The sequence below is a fragment of the Cydia strobilella genome, chromosome 18, assembly GCF_947568885.1.
Source record: "Cydia strobilella chromosome 18, ilCydStro3.1, whole genome shotgun sequence".
In the NCBI taxonomy this organism is placed as follows: Eukaryota; Metazoa; Arthropoda; class Insecta; order Lepidoptera; family Tortricidae; genus Cydia; species Cydia strobilella.
In genome coordinates this window covers 1,218,286-1,239,135 of record NC_086058.1, presented here as the reverse complement: position 1 = coordinate 1,239,135, position 20,850 = coordinate 1,218,286, and the positions used below count along the sequence as shown (strand labels likewise).

At 38.1% G+C, this 20,850-nt stretch overlaps 1 protein-coding gene across 3 annotated transcripts; it reads right to left on the bottom strand.

Annotated features, from left to right (window-relative positions):
- Nucleotides 1-9,015: 9,015 nt before the first annotated feature.
- Nucleotides 9,016-14,537, bottom strand: LOC134749766 (uncharacterized). 3 transcript variants are annotated; one of them, XM_063684798.1, is made up of 2 exons: nt 10,857-14,446; nt 9,016-9,927 (listed from the first exon to the last, which is right to left on the bottom strand). In XM_063684798.1, exons 1-2 carry the CDS (start codon nt 14,407-14,409, stop codon nt 9,917-9,919), a joined length of 3,564 nt encoding a protein of 1,187 aa, XP_063540868.1. In that variant the 5' UTR covers nt 14,410-14,446; the 3' UTR covers nt 9,016-9,916. The 3 variants fall into 3 exon arrangements, with proteins under 3 accessions (XP_063540868.1, XP_063540869.1, XP_063540870.1); XM_063684799.1 differs by having other exon boundaries at nt 9,016-12,738; nt 13,473-13,570; XM_063684800.1 differs by lacking the exon at nt 9,016-9,927 and having other exon boundaries at nt 12,599-12,738; nt 13,473-14,537.
- Nucleotides 14,538-20,850: the final 6,313 nt, after the last annotated feature.

Sequence of the window (20,850 nt, the reverse complement as noted above, 5' to 3'; positions counted from 1 at the left end):
TATCTCTTTCCTATGAAAAAATGTAACAAGGGGGAGGGGGCCGGTCTAAAAATCGAAATTGTGTGATGTAAAATAAAACTATGAAAACGGATTATATCGCGTATATTGAATTTATAATACATCCCGACGTTTCGAACCCTTTACAGCGTTCGTGGTCAACGGGTGACTGAGGAAAAACTACAAAGTGCAAAAATACCCATATACTAAAAATAATGAACCATCATAGACTATAAACTTTAAGGCTGGTTGTACATGCAAAATCGGTTCATAAGGCTAGTTACACACTACAATTATTTATAATTATTTTATGTTCATTTTATTTTTATTTTACCGATTTTGCATGTACAACCAGCCTTAAAGTTTATAGTCTATGATGGTTCATTATTTTTAGTATGTGGGTATTTTTACACTTTGTAATTTTTCCTCAGTCACTTGCCCACGAACGCTGTAAAGGGTTCGAAACGTCGGGATGTATTATAAATTCAATATACGCGATATAATCCGTCTTCATAGTTTTATTTCATGAGTAACTATCGCGGTAACCGAAGACAATGTTTTGTGTGATGTAATTGAGAGTCCCCGGCAAGCTCGGCCGAATTACACCTTCCCATACAAACGGAGTTTCGTTCTCATTTTAAAACTACGTGTTGGATTGCAATGAAACTTTGCACATACAATGACATGAGGTTTATCTAAGTCTGTTATTAGTTTATATAGCTCCAGTTTATAAAACACGAAATAGAGCAAAAGCAAGTTTTGTATTAAAAACTTAAATTCGCTGTATTTTTTATGGTATCTAAATCTATATAAATTAATTACACACAGATATATCTTATCCTATTGTAAGTACAAAGTTTTAGAGCAAACTAGCTAGTTGTTTTAAATAGAGAGCGTAACTACGTTTGTATGGAGAAACGAGCTTGCCGGGGACCCTTAATAGATGACCTTAGGGGTCATAGGGGTCTCAGAAGTCATCAGAATTTTAGATGGAAACGTCCTTCTTGTACTTAAAGCATATGGACCCTTCTCAACTGAAAGCCACAGTTTGTCATAAGCTTGAATTTCCACGAATCAAAATTCATAATTCCCTCAATAATAACCAGAAGTACCTTTGGCAACACTATCCTAATGTCCAGAGGGCCTACCGCGAACCACGTTCGACGTGTTGCCTCTGTCGCACTTGAAAATTCGTACGTAAGTGTGAAAGGGAGGCAACACGTCGATCATGGTTCGTGGTAGGCCCTCAATGGTCCCACAAACTAGTATTGGAAAACGATTATATAAATCATGTGAGGGTAGTTTGATGGTAAAAACTATTTTAGTGGGAAGTGTAGATTTCTTTAAGAGGATGGGGGACGATCGAATATATACAATCGTAGTCCTCATTTTTAGGGTTCCGTAGCCAAATGGCAAAAAACGGAACCCTTATGGATTCGTCATGTCTGTCTGTCCGTACGTATGTCACACCCACTTTTTTCCGAAACTATAAGAACTATACTGTTGAAACTTGGTAAGTACCTAATCATAATCATAATCATTTTATTGGTAAAGCTAATTTACATGTCAGTCTGGGTACAACTTAAAAAAATTACTGGAAATAAATAATCCTTACATAGTAAGCGCAATCACATTACATATCAGTTTAAACCAAAAAGATACAAGGTAATAATTTAATTATATAAATCTTACTTAATTATAAAAGTCAACACTTAATAGAAAGTAATCAAGTAGTTTTTACAATTATAATTCCTACTTAGAACTGGAAACTCAAATTTTTTTTTTCTCATCAAGCCTCGGGAAAACTCCGATTAAAATATACCATGATTAAAATACATCAAATTGTGTGAAAATATTTGCAATATTGCTAATATCCAGAGAGGAAAATGCGGAAGTCGTTTCTATGGGAAACCGATTTCGAGGCGGTCGTCCTCTTTCACCTTAAGGGATAGTCGCTTGCGTTATGTATATCTGCCTCGTTATACTAATGTGATATACTTTTTTCATTTTTTTTTATACTACGTCGGTGGCAAACAGGCATACGGCCCGCCTGATGTTAAGCAGTCTCCGTAGCCTATGTACGCCTGCAACTCCAGAGGAGTTACATGTCCGTTGCCGACCCTAACACTCCGCACCCTCGTTGAGCTCTGGCAACCTTACTCACCGGCAGGAACACAACACTATGAGTAGGGTCTAGTGTTATTTGGCTGCGGTTTTCTGTAAGAGGTACTTCCACAGTCGGGCTCTGCTCTAGACTAGATCTTCATTTACAAAAAAAAACACATAATCGCAGATTTTATGCTTTTGGATTAATTTCGATGGTCCTGGGTTCGAATCCCGGTAAGGGCATTTATTTGTGTGATGAGCACAGATATTTGTTCCTGAGTCATGGATGTTTTCTATATATTTAAGTATTATACAGGGTGGCTAAAAAATAGGTGTATTCCCGTTGCCAGGGATGTTTTGGGATTATACTAAGCAACTTTTATTATGGGACCAACCCCGAAATCGCGAAAAAAAATTTGGCTGTTTCATACATTTTGGCTGGTTCAGTTAAAATTTTTTTTCGCGATTTCGTGGTTGGTCCCATAGTAAAAGTTGCTCACTATAATATAATCCCAAAACTCCCTAACAACGGGAATGCATTTATTTTTTAGAACGTACAAGCTATTAATTATTATGGTGATTACGTACTGCAAATAAATAAAACTACCAACAATACGTAACAGTCCTTATGTCAAATCTCACGCTTTTATTGTTTTTAGGGTTCCGTACCCAAAGGGTAAAAACGGGACCCTATTACTAAGACTCCTCTGTCCGTCTGTCCGTCTGTCTGTCACCAGGCTGTATCTCATAAACCGTGATAGCTAGACAGTTGAAATTTTCACAGATGATGTATTTCTATTGCCGCTATAACAACAAATACTAAAAAGTACGGAACCCTCGGTGGGCGAGTCCGACTCGCACTTATCCGGTTATTTTTCAAAATTAATAACAACTAATGAAATAAGTGTATCAAACTCATAAATTACGCATTATTTACTTGAAAACTATCGCACGTGTGCGTCACGGCAGCGCGACCACCTGACGGAGGTTAATTCGTGACCAGCGATAAATAATTAAAAAGCCCAATAGGTATAATAGGTTGGGAGCTGGCTGCAAAAAATACAAAGTCATCAGAATTTATATTTATACCACGTCGGTGGCACAAGCATGATGGTAAGCGGTCATCGTAGCCTATGGACGCCTGCAAATCCAGGGGTGTTACATGGGCGTTGCCCACCCTTTAAACCTGCCGACCTGTACGCTCCTTTATTGAAGAACTCCACACTAATATGCATAATATGTATTATTTTTGCTTGCTAATATGTAGTGAAATGATTTGATAAGGTATATTGAAAGTAGTATTATTTATCGACGACCGGTCTGGCCTAGTGGGTAGTGACCCTGCCTGTGAAGCCGATGGTCCTGGGTTCGAATCCCGGTAAGGGAATTTATTTGTGTGGTGAACACAAATATTTGTTCCTCAGTCATGGGTGTTTTCTATGTATATAAGTATGTATATCGTCGCCTAGCATCCATAGTACAAGCTTTGCTTAGTTTGGGGCTAGATTGATCTGTGTAAGATGTCCCCTAATATTTATTTATTATTTATTTAATTATATGTATGCCATTTGGTATACATTTATCAGCTGGTTGGCTTTAAAGAAAAACGCCTGATATTGCCTATTGCCTTATGAACTATAAGGCTTGATGGCATTTAAAAATTCGTTTAAAGGCTTCTTAAAAAACTAGTGCTTGTGCCAATTCTTGGGGGCAAACGGTCATACAGCTTGTCTGGTGCTAAGTGATTTCCGTAGTATATGAACACCTGCAATACCAATATAATATGCGCGTTGCTGACTACAGAAACCTGTACACTCCCTTTTTCCTCTGCTCTACTCATCAATCTCATCATACTCTGCATTCCGTCTGACTGGCAGTCCCTCGAGTAAACCTGCCTTAGTAAATCGTGGCATGGTGATGTTATTTAATCATGAAATATCGTTTTCAGTTTCACAAAACATCAACCCCCTCCCCCCCACAAACCGCATGGCAGCTGGCACCCGACTTAGCGTAATGCGTTTATTGAGAGAAACCTGTAGGCCGATTCGGTTCAAACTATTTGATCTGGTTTTCTTCTTTTGATACGACTCATGATGAGGACCAGTCAGCATTAGCGGCTCATGCTGATTGCTCGGTGGAGATGTGGCCATTTCGACCGCGACAACAATCTTGACATAAAATAAGCAGTCTCTGGTCACTATATCGACCAAACAGTGTAATCATATAAATAAAAAATAAATAAAAAGCACTGATTGCTGATTAAATGCAATCAGACCTGCTGTCGTTACCTGAGACCTGCTGTGTTGTCGTGCACGACTCCATCTTTAAGTCACACACGACAACACGATTCATGCTAGCAGGTTTGGAATCGTCTCCTCTACACTGTGCCAGCGCTGGACCAGCGAGATGGCCATGCGTAGGTTGAGAGCACGCACTATGAAATGGGCCACGTGTAGATGCGTACGCGCCATCGATGGCCCACTACCTTTGATGTGCGGACGAGAAACCGACAACGCGGCCATCACATCGCCACCCCGCCGCGCCATAAGCCATCCGACACCACTACCGAGAATGAGAGAATGCCTTTAGGCATAAAGTCCACCATTTGTACTTTATTTGTTATATTGTGCAATAAAGTTTAAAATAAATAAATAAATAAAACTACCCTTTCTACACGCTAGCACAGACGCTGGCCCATCGTAGTGGGCCACCAGTAATGATGGCCCATCGTGTAGAGGAGCCATTATAAAGTATGCTCGCACTTTTTGGTGCGCGTGAGATGCTTGATAACAAAAGTCAAGGTTGTATCGAAATAAGATAAAACCTTAATCAAATTTTTATAACATAATCGGTCTCCTGGTCCCGCCGGTTTGACGCGCTATGCAATTATGGCCGAATTTCTTAAGGCCTTTCAGGGGATTGGGGTTTAGCAGAGACTTGTATAATGTAAAGACTAAAGACGTCAAGGATTCTTCGAAATATTTTGGGCCATGTTTCATTGGCTAAATTTTTAGTTGTAGGTAACATAAAATTATTTAGAGTAGATTAACTTGTTTTTGTGTCCCGTCAGCTAAGCGATAATAATAGTATAGTTTGTTAGAAGAAATTAACTGTATTATATTAATATGATAACATTGATAACGCTGCGTCTTACGTAAGCGAACAACTCGCGAACGCGAAGCGAAGCGGCGAGGCGCGGCGCGGCGGGCCCACGGCGTTCGCGTTCGCAACGTGATCGCCCACGTAGGACACTTGTCTTCTATAGGTATTCTAGGATTGATTCACCCCGCCCCGCATCGCTTGGCTTTATGTTCGCGTTTTGTTCGCCTACATAGTACGCTGCGTCACAGAATAAGTAATAGTATTATCATACAGAACGGCCACGCACCGCCCCGCCCCGACTCGAATTACCTCGCCCCGCGACAGAAATCTGGCGGACTTCTGGCGTACTCTCAGTACTATTTTTAAGCAACTTACTCACACTATGACGCATGACGCGTGTACAGACGTGTAGAAACGCAAGTGATTTTTGATGTATAGCGTGTCCGCCCTGTGGCTGTATAAGCAGGTTCCAATTTCGAATCCTGGTACCTAAAAGGAAAGGGCTTATTATAAAACTATAATTTTTTTGTAAATATGGACATTGACAGTCTTAATAACTTACTTGTCTATAGGTACGTTTGGTAAAGTTTGCGACTTTGCGTGTCTTTTGCCGTCAAATCGACCTTCGGATTAACATGTGCGGTTCGAGTCCGTGTAAGGCAACCACAGGTTTTGATAAGCTTTTTGAAAGCTGTTAGCATCCATATTCATATTCATATTCGTATATTCATAATAATTCATATTACATCAATACATATTATATAGAAAGCAGTCCTGTTATATACAGTGGAACCTCGATAACTGTAACCCCGATAAGGCGAAATGCTAGTTAACATAAAATGTAATTCCCTTCAAAGCGGAAAACCTCTATAACTCGAAATATTTAAACGAAGTAACCAACGATTCCCTCCGCTGTTATGCAGTAGGTACAAACTAAAGATTGTACCCTCCATAAAATAAATAACAATTTATATAATTATAATTTATTATTTTATAATAAATTATATTTAGGACATTCTTACACAGATTGACTAAGTCCTACGGTAAGCCCAAGGACAACGATATATATAATATATAAATACCTAAATACATAGAAAACAGAAAACACCCATGAATCAGGAAGAAATGTCTGTGCTCATCACACAAATAAATGCCCTTACCGGGATTCGAACCCAGGACCATCAGCTTCACAAGCAGGATCACTACGCCAGACCGGTCGTCTCCATAAATCGAAAAAATAAAATTTTACCTCTATAACCCGAAAAAAAGTATTATAACCTCTGTACCTCAAAAAAAAAGCTTGTCCTTTACGCGTTAGTATACTCGTAATATAGTTATTTAAGTATGTACATTAAAATTAAAATATACAATGCAATACAATATACAATACAAATACTCTTTATTGCAGACCTCATTACCTCATTTCAAAGAATACAGAAAAGGAGGTTAAACAACAGGCGGTAAATAAAATAAAATAAAATAAACCTTTAGATATCGGAAATTAATAAATAGGCTTTCCATTTCCACAGAGAAGTCATACGCTTCTCGTGCATAAGGAAACCCTTCTCGGAAAGCCATATAAGTATTACCGGAATTATAATTATCATCCCAGGTAGCAAAATGACGTCAAATGACGTCAGCGACGTCGTAATGACGTAATAATGCCGTCATTATGACGTCGCTGACGTCATTTTACGTCATTTTGCTACCTGGGATATACTCTTCTCATTCAAAATCTTATCATTGTAATATTTCGTTGCCGCAATATTACAGGGTTCTATGTTTCACTTTTATCGAACTGAAATTTTAACTTTATCATAGTGACATTAAGTCGAATTTCAACTATCTTGAAGCTGTAACATAGAACCCTGTAATATTGGGGCAGCGATTTTACATTATTTTTAAAGTAGGTAAGCACTTCAAATTCAGGATATCCTCAAATTGAGTGTATGATAACATTTCTAAGAATACATCTCATCTTTATTATCAATATGGTTACATCAGTGATTTCCCGAAAATAATGTTCGCACGGCGCATAATAGGTTATTTTATTATGATTAGGTAGGGAGACTGAAAGAAAGGAAGAAAGAAAATACATTTATTTAACGCCGCAACATAGTGCATAAAAATTCTTATTTTTTTGGCTTTCTAGCCATGCAGACATAATACTACCTACTGCTATACTACCTAATTGGCCTTTCCTAACCAAATCAGAAAGAAACAAGCCAAAAAAAACATTACTGCTATACTACCTAATTGGCCTTTCCTAACAAATCAGAACGAAACAAGCCAAAAGAAGTAATTTAAAATGGGACCTCACAGGCCCATTTAAAGGGCCCTAATTCACTAGCTTTCCTCGTTGTCATGCTTCATAACTTGTATCACCGAATTAGGCGTGTCACCAAATAATGCAAGTTTACCCCACTGTAGGTAAATACCTACCCATTGTATATCGCGCCGATCTACGCCCTACGGGTATGAGTAAAATATGATTATTATGCAAACATTTTCACGGAGTCAAGTGCCGATATTAATAACTATAGTAAATATAATAACGCAATTATAGTTTCCATACGAAACTAGATTACAGACCTAGGTACCGTTAGGCAAAGACAGCTAAATGTGCCGTACATTACTTTTACCTACATTTTGTATTATTAACCAGTGGTACAATTGCTAAATGAGATAAATAATAAATAAATCAATATTATAGGGACATTACACAAATTGACTAAGTCTCACGGTAAGCTCAAGAAGGCTTGTGTTATGGGTACTCAGACAACGATATATATAATATAAAAATACTTAAATACATACATAGAAAACATCCATGACTGGAACAAATATCTGTGCTCATCACACAAATAAATGCCCTTACCGGGATTCGAACCCAGGACCATCGGCTTCATAGGCAGGGTCACTACCCACTAGGCCAGACCTGTCGTCATTGTTGATTGATGTGTTGACATGGTGTTGTTGCCCGGATTTTTGTCATTTGCAGCAGTAATGTCGCAGTGCAATAGGTACTGCTGCAGTAATACTGCCGATTTCTGCAGCAAACGTCAAATTTAATCGAAATTAAACTATCGTCAGACATATTTCAAAATATTCAGATCAATACAGTTTCACTCGTTTCTGGCGACATATTTCGGATTCTTTAGGAATCCTTCCTCAGGCACGAGTGTCCGCGGCGGTTGCACGTCGAGCACTCGTGCCTGAGGAAGGATTCCCGAAGAATCCGAAACATGTCGCCAAAAGCGACTAAAAATAACAGTGAGTGAAACCGTATTGATTTAAATATTGTCAAATTTAATATAAAATATCTCATGTAATATGACACTTTTGGCGTTTCCTAAAGCAATGAGGTGTCGCAGTCGGCGTTATAGAGTCAAAATTTATGTTGCTGCCCAATTGCTCATATTCTTGACATTTACGGCAGCAATACAATCCGCAGTAACGTTGCGCCGTATTACTGCTGCGTTTCCGTTGTATAATACCGGGAAATCTATTCTACACGCTCATAAGGGGCCCACTGACGATCAGTCCGCCGGACGATATCGGCCTGTCAGTTGTTCGGAATTGTAAAATTTTTGTTCTACCTGACAGGCCGATATTTTCCAGCGGACTTAGTCACTGGTGTTGGAGACAATATTAAAATGAAAGGCCCTGGTCCCGACCGTGTCTCCACATAAATAAATTTATTTTATAATAATAAAAAACTGATACATATCTTCCATTTTCTTATTTTATTCAGATGTTTCTACCATAGACAAAAGTATATCAAAAAACCTAAAGAGTTTTGATAACTTGTGTTCGGTTATGAACATGTTGGGGGCCAAGCCAAAAAACAACAATTACAATGTTAAAAAACAACAAAAATTTAATGCTAACTAACTCCTGCATTATCATTAAATTTAACAAATAAACAAAGCAGTTTACCTAACTATAATCAATTGGTAAGGGACACACCTTGGTAACACTCGTTTTAACAATGAAACCCTTTGCGTTTTTTACATGCAAGGCTCGAACCTTACCATCTTTACCAGGTTGAACATCAACAATTCGACCTACTGGCCAACACAATGGAGAGGTATTATCTTCCCTCAACAAAACTAAATTGCCTATTTCTAAGTTAGGAGACTCATTTCTCCACTTTGGTCTACTCTGCAGCATAACCAAGTATTGCTTATGCCATTGCTTCCAAAAATGTTGTTGCAATTGAACACATTGTTTCCAAAAACTTAACCTACCTACATTTACATCTGTAATATCCGTTTCTGGATAAGATGTCAGTGGACTACCGGTGAGAAAATGTCCAGGAGTTAAATAGGTCATATCGCTAGGATCCCTAGACATTGGGGTCAACGGCCTAGAATTCAAAATGGCTTCAAACTGAACCAAAGTCGAGTACATTTGCTCATAGGTAAACACTGTATTAGCAATTACACGTTTCATGTGATATTTAACACTTTTAATACCTGCTTCCCACAGACCACCAAAAACTGGGGAATAAGAAGGAATGAAATGAAAGGCTATTCTTTCAGAACTAGAAAAGTCAACCACAGATGCTTGATGATTAGTAGAATTTTGAAGGTCATACAATTCCTTAAGAACATTTTCTGCGCCTTTATAATAGGCCGCATTATCACAATATATTTTAGTAGGTTTATTTCTACGAGCTATAAATCTTTTAAGACACCCTAAAAAAGTATCAGTTGTCATGTCAGATGCCAATTCAATGTGGATGGCCTTTGTAACAAAGCATACAAAAATCACAACATAAGCCTTTGTTATCACAGGTCTCCTAATTCTAGACTGCTTTACATAGAAAGGACCGGCGTAGTCAGTGCCCACAATTTGAAATGGCCTAGTCATATTTACACGATCGAATGGCAGAGAACCCATTAGTTGAGAAGCATTTTTTGCCTTAAGTCTGAAACATTTTATACATTTATACAAAACGGACTTGAGTTCTCTGTTTGCATTCAAAATCCAATATTTCTCATTTAGGGTACTCAATAACAAAGTTGCACCAGCATGTTTTAACCTTAAGTGCTCATTATGAACAATTATTTTTGTGACATGAGAACCTTTGGGCAATATAATCGGGTGTTTCTGGTCATAGGACAATCCTGCGTTTTGCAATCTACCACCAACACGTAGCAATCCTTCAGAATCAAGAAAAGGATGCAAACTGTTTATACTCGACTTTAATGAGAACTTGTTATTTAAGTCTTCAATATCATTACAAAAGAACTTTCTTTGCTCACATTTAATTATTATGCGCAACGCAGATTCCAACTCTTGGGGAGATAAATGTCCCTGACGTTTGTTAATATTTAAATGTTTACAGTTAAATACAAATCTAAGGAGATAACCTACAATCCTTGTCAATTTGTTTATATTTGAACATTTCTGTATCAAGGCATCAATCGAGCTAGAACTTACATCTACACAAGTATAACAGGTTTCAGTTGTAGGCCTTAACTCTGGTACATCAGATTTTAAAATATCAAGTTCTACAGGTTTATGATGGTAAGTAGGGTCTGACAAAAACTTTGGTCCATGCCACCAAATGTCACATTTTTCCAATAATTGGGGCTCTACACCACGAGACAATATATCTGCGGCATTATCATGAGTATTTACATAATGCCATTCAAAGCCGGAGGATAACTTATTAATCTTATCAACTCTGTTACCTACGTACATGTTAAGCTTTACCGGTAATGTTTTTAACCAAGCTAGCAAAATCATGGAGTCACTGTAAAGATGAGCGCTCACTGAGTATTTTAAGGACAGAGCAGTATACACCTTCCGAGCTAGAATAGCAAGTAGCAGGGCACCATTCAGTTCCAATTTTGGGATAGTCAAGGATTTAGCCTTGGGATTGATGCGCGATTTTGAGCACAAAAGATTCACCGAAACCTTGTTGTCAGCATCAATGACACGTAAGTACAAACAACAACCATGAGCAGCATTAGAAGCATCAGAAAATCCCACTAATTCTAACGATTGTGCTCCTTGAACATTGATATTTCTAGCTATCGATATGCAAGACATTTGAACTAAGCTATTGGCAAAGTCAACCCACTTTTGGTTAAGACCTTGAGGTAAAAACTCATCCCATTTCAACGATTCAAACCAAACCTGTTGCATCAGTATCTTTGCCTGCACTAACACAGGGCCACATAATCCTAAAGGATCAAAAAATTTACTTATGAAGCTAAGCATCTGACGCTTCGTGTACTTTTCTTGAACCTCTTTAACAGGACACTGCATGTTAAGAGTATCGGTAATGACGTCATATGTCAATCCAAGAGTTTTAACATATTCATTATTTTTATCAAAGCTCCTACTATCGAGTTGATGAAATTCAACCGGTATGTCGCTTAAAATTTCTTGGTTATTAGAGCACCATTTGTGAAGAGACAAACTAGCCAACTTCATTAAATCAACCAACTCCTTTTTCATCTGGATAAGCTCATTCAAATCATTAGAACCGCACTGAATATCATCAACATAACACGTGTGCTTTAACACAAACGAAGCCAAAGGATATTGACTCTCGTATCTCTGAGCTAATTCCAACAAACACCTACATGCCAAGAACGCAGAGTTCTTCAAACCATACGTCACTGTCTGCAACTGTACACATTTGACTGAGTCGTCCGGAGAATCGCGCCACAAAATATTTTGCAAGCAACGATACTTATCCTCAATTAGAATTTGGCGATACATAGCCTTTATGTCGCACAATAATACATACTTGAAAGTTCTGAACAAAATCAGAATTTCAAAGAGATCCTTTTGAACCACCGGACCATTTAATAAAATGTCATTTAAGCATATACCCTTTTTTGTGACAGCGCCAGCATCAAAAACAGCCCTAACAGGTGTCGTTTTACTGGAGCTAATTACAGGGTGGTGGGGCAGAAACATGACATTACCTGCACTTAAGTCATAAGTAGACATGTCAAAATATTTAGCATGACCTTGGTCTATGTAATCATGTATGAATTTTTTATATTTTTTACTCAATTCTAGATCCCGTAAAAACCGTTTTTCTAAATTAAAAAATCGTTGCAAGGCGCAACTAAAAGAATCACCTAAGTCTAACTTATCCAACTCAACCTTCACAGGCATGGCCACAGTGAACTTGTCATTTTCTAATTTAACCGACTCCAGAAAAATCTGTTCAGCCTGCTCAGCCTCTGTACCTGTTTCCTTAATGATATCAGGTACCTTTTCACAATCCCAAAACTTGGACATTATATCAACAATATCTTCCGAAGGTTGACAATCATTTGACAGTAAACAAACCTCACTTTGTTTAGCACATGGGAAGGGTGGTTGTAAATCATCCTCAGCTACATTAAAATGGAAAGGATTACCTTTAGTTGTAACACAATAGTTACTTATCGACTTCTTGCCGGCAGGGAAGGGCAGCCCCCCGCCTACAATATGACCGAACCTCGTCTTCACCAAATATGGACCCACAGGTGTCAGCTGCCGGCACACATACTCGAACACCTGGAAAAAGACGTCGGCTCCTAATAATAGTGAACTCTCATTTGATTCATTGAACTTCTCATCAGCCAACTGGGCATAGGATGGTATATTAAACTGAGAAATGTCAAATGTTTGCTGTGGAAGGGCACAAGTAATCTTCCTTGTCACACAGCATGACACATCAACCTTAAAATTACCCACAGTAGAGTAAACAACTAAATCAGCCTTTTGTGCAATATTATTGTCTCTTTCACATACACCAGTCACTACCTCATCAGTATCATATGTGCAAATACCTACTTCCTTAATCAGTTTCTCACTTACAAAATGTATCTGTGAGCAAGAGTCTAGAAGTGCTCTAGCATGAGTAAAAGTACCATCTTTTTTCTTCAACTTCACAATTACAGACGGAAGCAATACACTTGCATTCCGAGGTCTAGCCGACAAACTCACATTTCTGGATAAGTCGGTAGGCAAGCAACAATCATCAGATTTGGAATTATCCTTTACATTCAGAGAGGGTTCATCAGCTAAGGAAACATTCGTTACCTTACCTTTATTTGGCGAATGCAACAGAGTGTTGTGTAATTCATGACATGTTGCACATTTTAATCTCATTAAACACCTACCTCGATGACCATTGAGACACAATTTACACAAGTTGTTTTCATCAACAAACTCACATCTCTGCTCATAAGGGAGCAACTTAAACTTAGCACATTCATATATTTTATGAGTATCTTGGCAATACTTACATGAAACTCCAGTAGCAGCTGCAGCACTCACAACCGAATTCTCCCTCTTCTTAGGCTCCTCCCTCATTGTGGCTTCCAATGCAATAGCCCTTTTTTCTAGGAAAGTAAGCAATTCACACAATTTAGGAACCTCCTGCAAACCACGCTCAAGATAAAATCCACGGTAAGTGTAGGAATCAATCTTCCTAGACAAAATATTGACCAATATAGTATCCCAGAACTCAACCTTTTCATTCAAGTTTTTCAATGCTGCAAGATGCATATTTACAGTTGACACTATTGAACGCAGCCCAGAAGCTGTACATTTTGTCAAAACTGGCATGTCAAGAATGCTATTTACATGAAAACTTACAATTTTAGGTATATTATTGTACCTATCATTAAGGAGTTTTAAAGCTACCTCATAGTTTTCACCAGTAAGCATTAAATGCTTTATCAAATCTAAAGCTCCTCCTGCCAAAAACGACCGCAAATAGTACAGTTTTTCGCAGAAACTCAGGTTTGCATCCATATCAATGACTGCCTTAAACATATTAATGAATGGATGATAGTCCATCACACTCTGGCCATCAAAAGTTTTAATATTAATGAAAGGAAGTTTTTTAAACTTACCTGATCCTAGCTCGGAAGATGTAGATGTAGCAGGCTGTGCCGCAGGTAGTGTTGCAGGCTGCACTCGCGTATTTATCATCGCGAGGCATAAATCGCACTTAGTTTCATATAATTCGTAAGATTCAGTATCCTCCGACTCAACGGCAAGGATAGCTCGATTATATGATTCGTAGTCGTTAAAGGCCTTAAGCAACCTGTCCTTTTTTTGACTGAGCACTTCAAGTGTTGCTGTTGAAAACTCTTCTGAGGTGCAGAATGTCTCGATTCGACTAATCGCCCCTTTAACATAGCCCCGACTGGCTTTTAATTCTTTCAGCTGAGCCATTTCACACCCAAAAAAGTTGACAACCTTGTATAAAATACTCGTGTTACAATCTTCCAGCTTATAAAACTTATACAAATATTAACTAGACGAGATTTAGGTACATAATTCACATGTTAAACATATAAAACGCCCGCCTAATTTTCGCCGCGAATGAAATTTGAACACAACACAATATCAACAAATGCCGCTGGCAGCTCTGACAGTTGAAGACGGCACCGGCAGCGGTTGTTGCCCGCTCACGTTCGGATACACGTACTCGTAGCACGTCGAGGCCCATTCACGCAGCAAGCAAATTCTGCACCGTCGTAGGTCGCCCTACCGCGACGGGGAACTAAACAAGCATACAGGAATCGCGTAAAATTCCGTGTGACACCGTATTCGAATGCACTCTTATTGTAGCACTGGCGCCAATTTCAAATTATATTTCTTTTCTGGACGATTGTAATTTTGGCGAAATGACGAAAATCTTGAAAAATTTTCAAGCTTCTGACTTCAGATATTTGCAAATTGCAATCTTCTCACAACTTTAGCTTCTTGCTTTCTTTACAGCTCACTTCTTCAACTTCCGCAACTCACTTCTTCAACTTCCGCAACTCACTGTATCTCCATAATCTTCTTTATATCTTATCTCGAAGGACCATTTTATGTTGGAGACAATATTAAAATGAAAGGCCCTGGTCCCGACCGTGTCTCCACATAAATAAATTTATTTTATAATAATAAAAAACTGATACATATCTTCCATTTTCTTATTTTATTCAGATGTTTCTACCATAGACAAAAGTATATCAAAAAACCTAAAGAGTTTTGATAACTTGTGTTCGGTTATGAACAACTGGGTCCCCTATAGACGATTACGTGGCAACAATCGTAAACCAGAAAGTTAAAAAAAAGTTTTACTACACCGTTGGACATTAATTTAAAGGCCTTTTTTAATTGTTTATTTTAGTCGCTTTTAAGTTACTAACCTACATCTAAGAAAACTATAAGAAGTTTACGGTCAATAGTACCTACGTTAGACTTAAGAAAATGACACGGAACCCTTGAGGCGCGAGTCTAACTCGCACTTCGCCGGTTTTTAATTCGTTTAAAAATATATCGATTCATCGGATTGAAGAAATCGATTAGTAAAGTAACAATTTGTTTGGAAGACGCATGATGATCAGAGATGATGAGAGATAATATTGATGTCATCATGTCACCATAAAACAAAATGAAATTGTGAAAAATGCAGATCTAAACTGCTGCCGACGCTACATCCAATACGAGTCGTGTCTAAGTGATTTGCTTGCAAATGTCAAGGATTCAGACCCTACGCTCTTACAATAATGACAACGACACCGTATTGATTTATGCTGAATAAACATGATATGCCGCATCGAAGTTGTTTAGCAAAGTTAACGTCGAAGTGATCACTAGGTGGCGCTGTTCAAAACGTTATGTTAGCCAAAATCCTGCATCGCGCCTTCACGATTTTTCATAGCATAAAGACGTGAATTTTATTTATTCATTTATTTCTTTACTTCATCATCATCTTCCTCGCGTTGTCCCGGCATTTCTGCCACGGCTCATGGGAGCCTGGGGTCCGCTTGGCAACTAATCCTAAGAATTGGCGTAGGCACTAGTTTTTACGAAAGCGACTGCCATCAAACCTTCCAACCCAGAGGGGAAACTAGGCCTTGTTGGGATTAGCCCGGTTTCCTCACGATGTTTTCCTTCACCGAAAAGCGACTGGTATATAAATATCAAATGATATTTCGTACTTAAGTTCCGAAGAACTCATTGGTACGAGCCGGGGTTTGAACCCGCGACCTCCGGATTGCAAGTCGCACGCTCTTACCGCTAGGCCATCAGCGCTTCCTTCATTTATTTCTTTACTTACCATAATAATAAACAGTTAATTAAAGATGGCTTTAAATATATATATTCAGATGAAATTTTTAATAGGTAGGTATGAGTTTAATTTTAATATATAAGAAATTATTGATGTAAACGCTTCCAAGTAGAATTATCTACTTAATTGTACCTAGTACCTACCTATCTCACTTTAGTAGCTTATTAACATTAAATTCAGTTTTACGTCGTTATTAATCTTAAGAAAAACCGCATCAAAACGGGACAGCTGTATCTAATGATGATTCTAAAGAGCATTATTATTTGTAAATAATTATTTTTACACGACAACAGAACTGTTTATTACAGTCAGCGGTCAGCGGTAACAGTACTTAATACCTTAATTTGTTGGTTTTCTTTAGTACATATTTTTTATTATTTCGCCTGCTACTAAAGTGAATAAAGGATTCTCAAGTAACCAGAAATTTAGTTTCAAATAGTATTTTATTTGACGACCCTGCCTGCGAAGCCGATGGTCCTGGGTTCGAATCCCGGTAAGGGCATTTTTTTGTGTGATGAACACAAATATTTGTTCCTGAGTCATGGGTATTTCCTATGTATACATATAAGTATGTATTATCTATATAAGTATGTATATCGTCGCCTTTTGCTTTGCTTATAAACTGAAATACTTATAAATGTCATATACTAAGAAAAAATAGCTACTAAGAGTTTTTTCTTAGTATATGACATTTATTTCAGTTTATAATTTATATAGTAGTGTTTCTACTTAAAATAAAAACAAATTAAAGTATTTTCTGTAAATAATTTAATTTGTTCTAATACTTCTAACAGTAAGTTTTGCTTAGTTAATTTGGGGCTAGGTTAATCTGTGTAAGATGTCCCCTAATATTTATTATTATTATTCCCCCAATTTTATTTTTATTTATAAAATTACCTACTAGCTTCAACCCTCTACTTCGTCAGCGTGAAATAATATTTACAATTGATAAGAGGGCTTGCATAATTATTAATTAAGTAAGTTAAAACTATGAGCTTTTTGCTAAAAATAAACTTCTGCCCTAAGAGCATTATACCTATAGGTTAATAAAACTCATCTCTGACAGAGAAATTTGAGATTAATTTGAAGAAATTAACAAAAACACGCGTACGCTTCGGCTGTGGAATGAGCTCCCTGCCGAGGTTTTCCCGAGGGGCTACAGTATGGGGTTCTTCAAAAAAGGAGTGTACAGGTTTTTAAAGGGTCGGCAACGCGCGTGTAATATCTCCGGTGTTGCAGGCGTCCATAGGCTACGGTAACTGCTTACCATCAGGCGGGCCGTATGCTTGATTGCCACCGACGTGGTATAAAAAAAACAAGAACTTAATCCACTGCTTTATATGACATCCGCTTAGAATGACGTGTTTGTCACTTCCCTTCTATGCCATAATATGTGCCATTTTCAACCAAAAGGGTACTTATTGTCGCTTGTCAGTAAGGCGCTATTTCCATATAGCTTCAATTAGAAATCAACCTTATCGACAAGCGACAATGTGGTACCTTTTGGTTGAAAACGTCACATATGCGGATTCTAATGTACCTACTTAGATAAAACTATAAAACGCCTGGCGTTCTGAATTTCCAAACAGTGCGCAAATAAATATACCTACATATCCATAGAACACTTATTTAACACCAAGGACTTACCATCGGCCCCTCCGTTACTCCAGTGCTAAATTCTTTAAAAACGACGTAAGTCCATACAAATCCCATGTCGCTTACGACTTTTTATTCGATAATATCACTGCGATATCCTTGACCGAAGGCATAAACTTACAGTCGAGCGAGGTTTCTCTCGAACACCAATCCAAAGGATTTTAGACTTTGAACACTTGTGTTAAGGTGGGTTTTGGAGTGGAGGTTTATTATGATGACTAAAGCTTGAGTTGAGAGTTGAATGATGGTATTAGTTTTTGAGGTTTGAACTGATTATTATTTAAGCTAAGAGTGATTGGATTGTTAGTAGCTATGACATTAGGTAGATATAATTATTTTGGGTGCAATATTATAGCAAAGATAGATATAACTCCGTAATAGATGGATACAGTCTAAGGAAAAAACGTGCCTCGAAAATCAAGAAAATTTGATTCTCGTTCAGAGGGCGCTACTAGCTTTGGCGTACTGTCGTATAGATGGCGTTGACGGTTTCGTTTGTTATTTAACAATTTTAACGTATATCAGTGAAAGAACATGGGTCAAAATCATAAAAATAATTAATGCAAATAAAAAAAATCATTTATCCATATTTAAATACACTTTATCGTATTTTTATAAATCTTCATTTTTAGTTTTAAAGTGTGTCGACAGATGGCAGTGAATTTACTGGGGTTACAAAATTTACTATGACAGTACCGCTCTAGTATAAGTTACTCTATGATTATAGTAAACTGGCTTTTGCCCGCGACTTCGTCTGCGTGGAGTTAGTAATTTGGGTAGCTTATTTTTTTATCCAATCTGCTTTTTATCGATTCCCCATACAAACTTCCTCCCCCCTTTCCACCCCCTTAAAGGACGACTTCTGGGATAAAAACTACCCTATGTCCTTCCCCGGGACTCGAACTATACCCAACTAAATCGGTTCATCGGTTTAAGCGTGAAGAAGTAACAGACAGACACACTTTCGCATTTATAATATTAGTATGGATATTTTTAAATTATTTCAACTAAACTAGTCAACTAAAAACAGGACAAGTGCGAGTCGGACTCGTCCACCGCGGGTTCCGTACTCTTCTTCTTCTTATCGTGTGAAGGGATCAAAACTAAATAATATTTTGCCAATATCTTGCCACCTCTAACCCCCGGGGGGTAGGTCTTCCGTACTTTCCTGTTCCGTACTTTTTAGTATATGTTGTTATAGCGGCAACAGAAATACATCATCTGAAAATTTCAACTGTCTAACTATCACGGTTCATGAGATAGTATAGTACAGCCTGACTCGCCAGACAGCCTGAGTCGGACTCGCGCACCGAGGGTTCGGTACATTTTTAGTATTTGTTGTTATAGCGGCAACAGAAATACATCATCTGTGAAAATTTCAACTGTCTAGCGATCACGGTTCGGTGACAGACAGAGAGACAGACGGACAGCGGAGTATTAGTAATAGGGTCCTGTTTTTACCCTTACGGTACGGAACCCTAAAACTGCACTGGTAGCAAAGCGGTAAAGGCGCGCGATTTCTAACCCGGAAGTTATGGTTGAAATCCCGGCTCGTATCGTTAGTACCAATAAGTCCTCAACTGTGCGAGGGGCCCACTGATTATGTCCGCCGGACGATATCGGCCTGTCAGTTAGAACAAAATTTGACAGTTCCGAACAACTGACAGGCCGATATCGTCCGGCGGACTGATAGTCAGTGGGCCCCTTTAACTAGATCCGACTCTTCTGTTGTGACGTACCTATTAGGGTTCCGTACCCAAAGGGTAAAAACGGGACCCTATTACTAAGACTCCTCTGTCCGTCTGTCTGTTACCAGGCTGTATCTCATGATCCATGATAGCTACACAGTTGAAATTTACACAGATGATGTATTTCTGTTGCCGCTATAACAACAAATACTAAAAATTACGGAACCCTCGGTGAGTGATTCCGACTCGCACTTGTCCGGTTTTTTACTTATTCTAGGTAAGGCTTGTATTGTGGGTACTCAGACAACAATATACTTATTTATAAAATACAAATACTCATGCAAATAAATGCCCTTACCGGGATTCGAACCTCATCGGCTTTATAGGAAGGGTCACTACCGACTATCCATAATACCCCAAAGTTCGTAAAAAAATTACTGATAGAATACAATCGACCATTTCATGTCAGCACTCTTAGAAAGCACGATCAGAATCGAGGCCCAATTTAAACTAGAAAAAGCCGTAAATTAATCTCCAATCACATTTAAATCTAAACCTTATTTTATACACAATACAGTGTTATTTGGTTTGAAATTCTTTTTGATGCAGAAGGCCCTTTGCATCAAACTATATTACATAGGTTATCTCTCCGTGTATTGTGCTCCTGTCAGTGTTCTATCCTTTTCACTCTAATTGGGATATGTTTCTGTCTCGCTCGGGTATAACCGGTTCGCGCGGACATGCTTGTCAAAGGGAAAGAAAGAATAGCATTGATATGCTATCGTATTATGTGTTTTATCAGCAAGTTGGCCAACTGGGGGTGTACGTGCTTCGTCAATGGTTCAGTTTAACCTGTATCTTTGGTTACTTAAGTGTGTCAGTTATTATTATTAACTTCATTTCCTCTTAATTATCAAGTAAACACTTTGAGTTCATTTTTAGGGTTCCGTACCTCAAAAGGAAAAAGCGGAACCCTTATAGGATCACTCGTGCGTCTGTTTGTCTGTCCGTCTGTCACAGCCTATTTTCTCTGAAACTACTAGACCAATTAAGTTAAAATTTGGTACCCAAAGACGGAGTCATGTAACGTAAATAAATGAATTTTAAACATGGGGGCCACTTTTAGTACAGTGAGAAATTTAAGAAATAAAGTTTTTCAAACTATACCTATCGTGTTTATATCAAATGAAAGAGCTTATTGTA

What these genes read in the sequence shown, in the direction of transcription:
- LOC134749766 (XM_063684798.1), bottom strand. Translation starts at nt 14,409, where the DNA reads ATGGCTCAGCTGAAAGAATTAAAAGCCAGTCGGGGCTATGTTAAAGGG.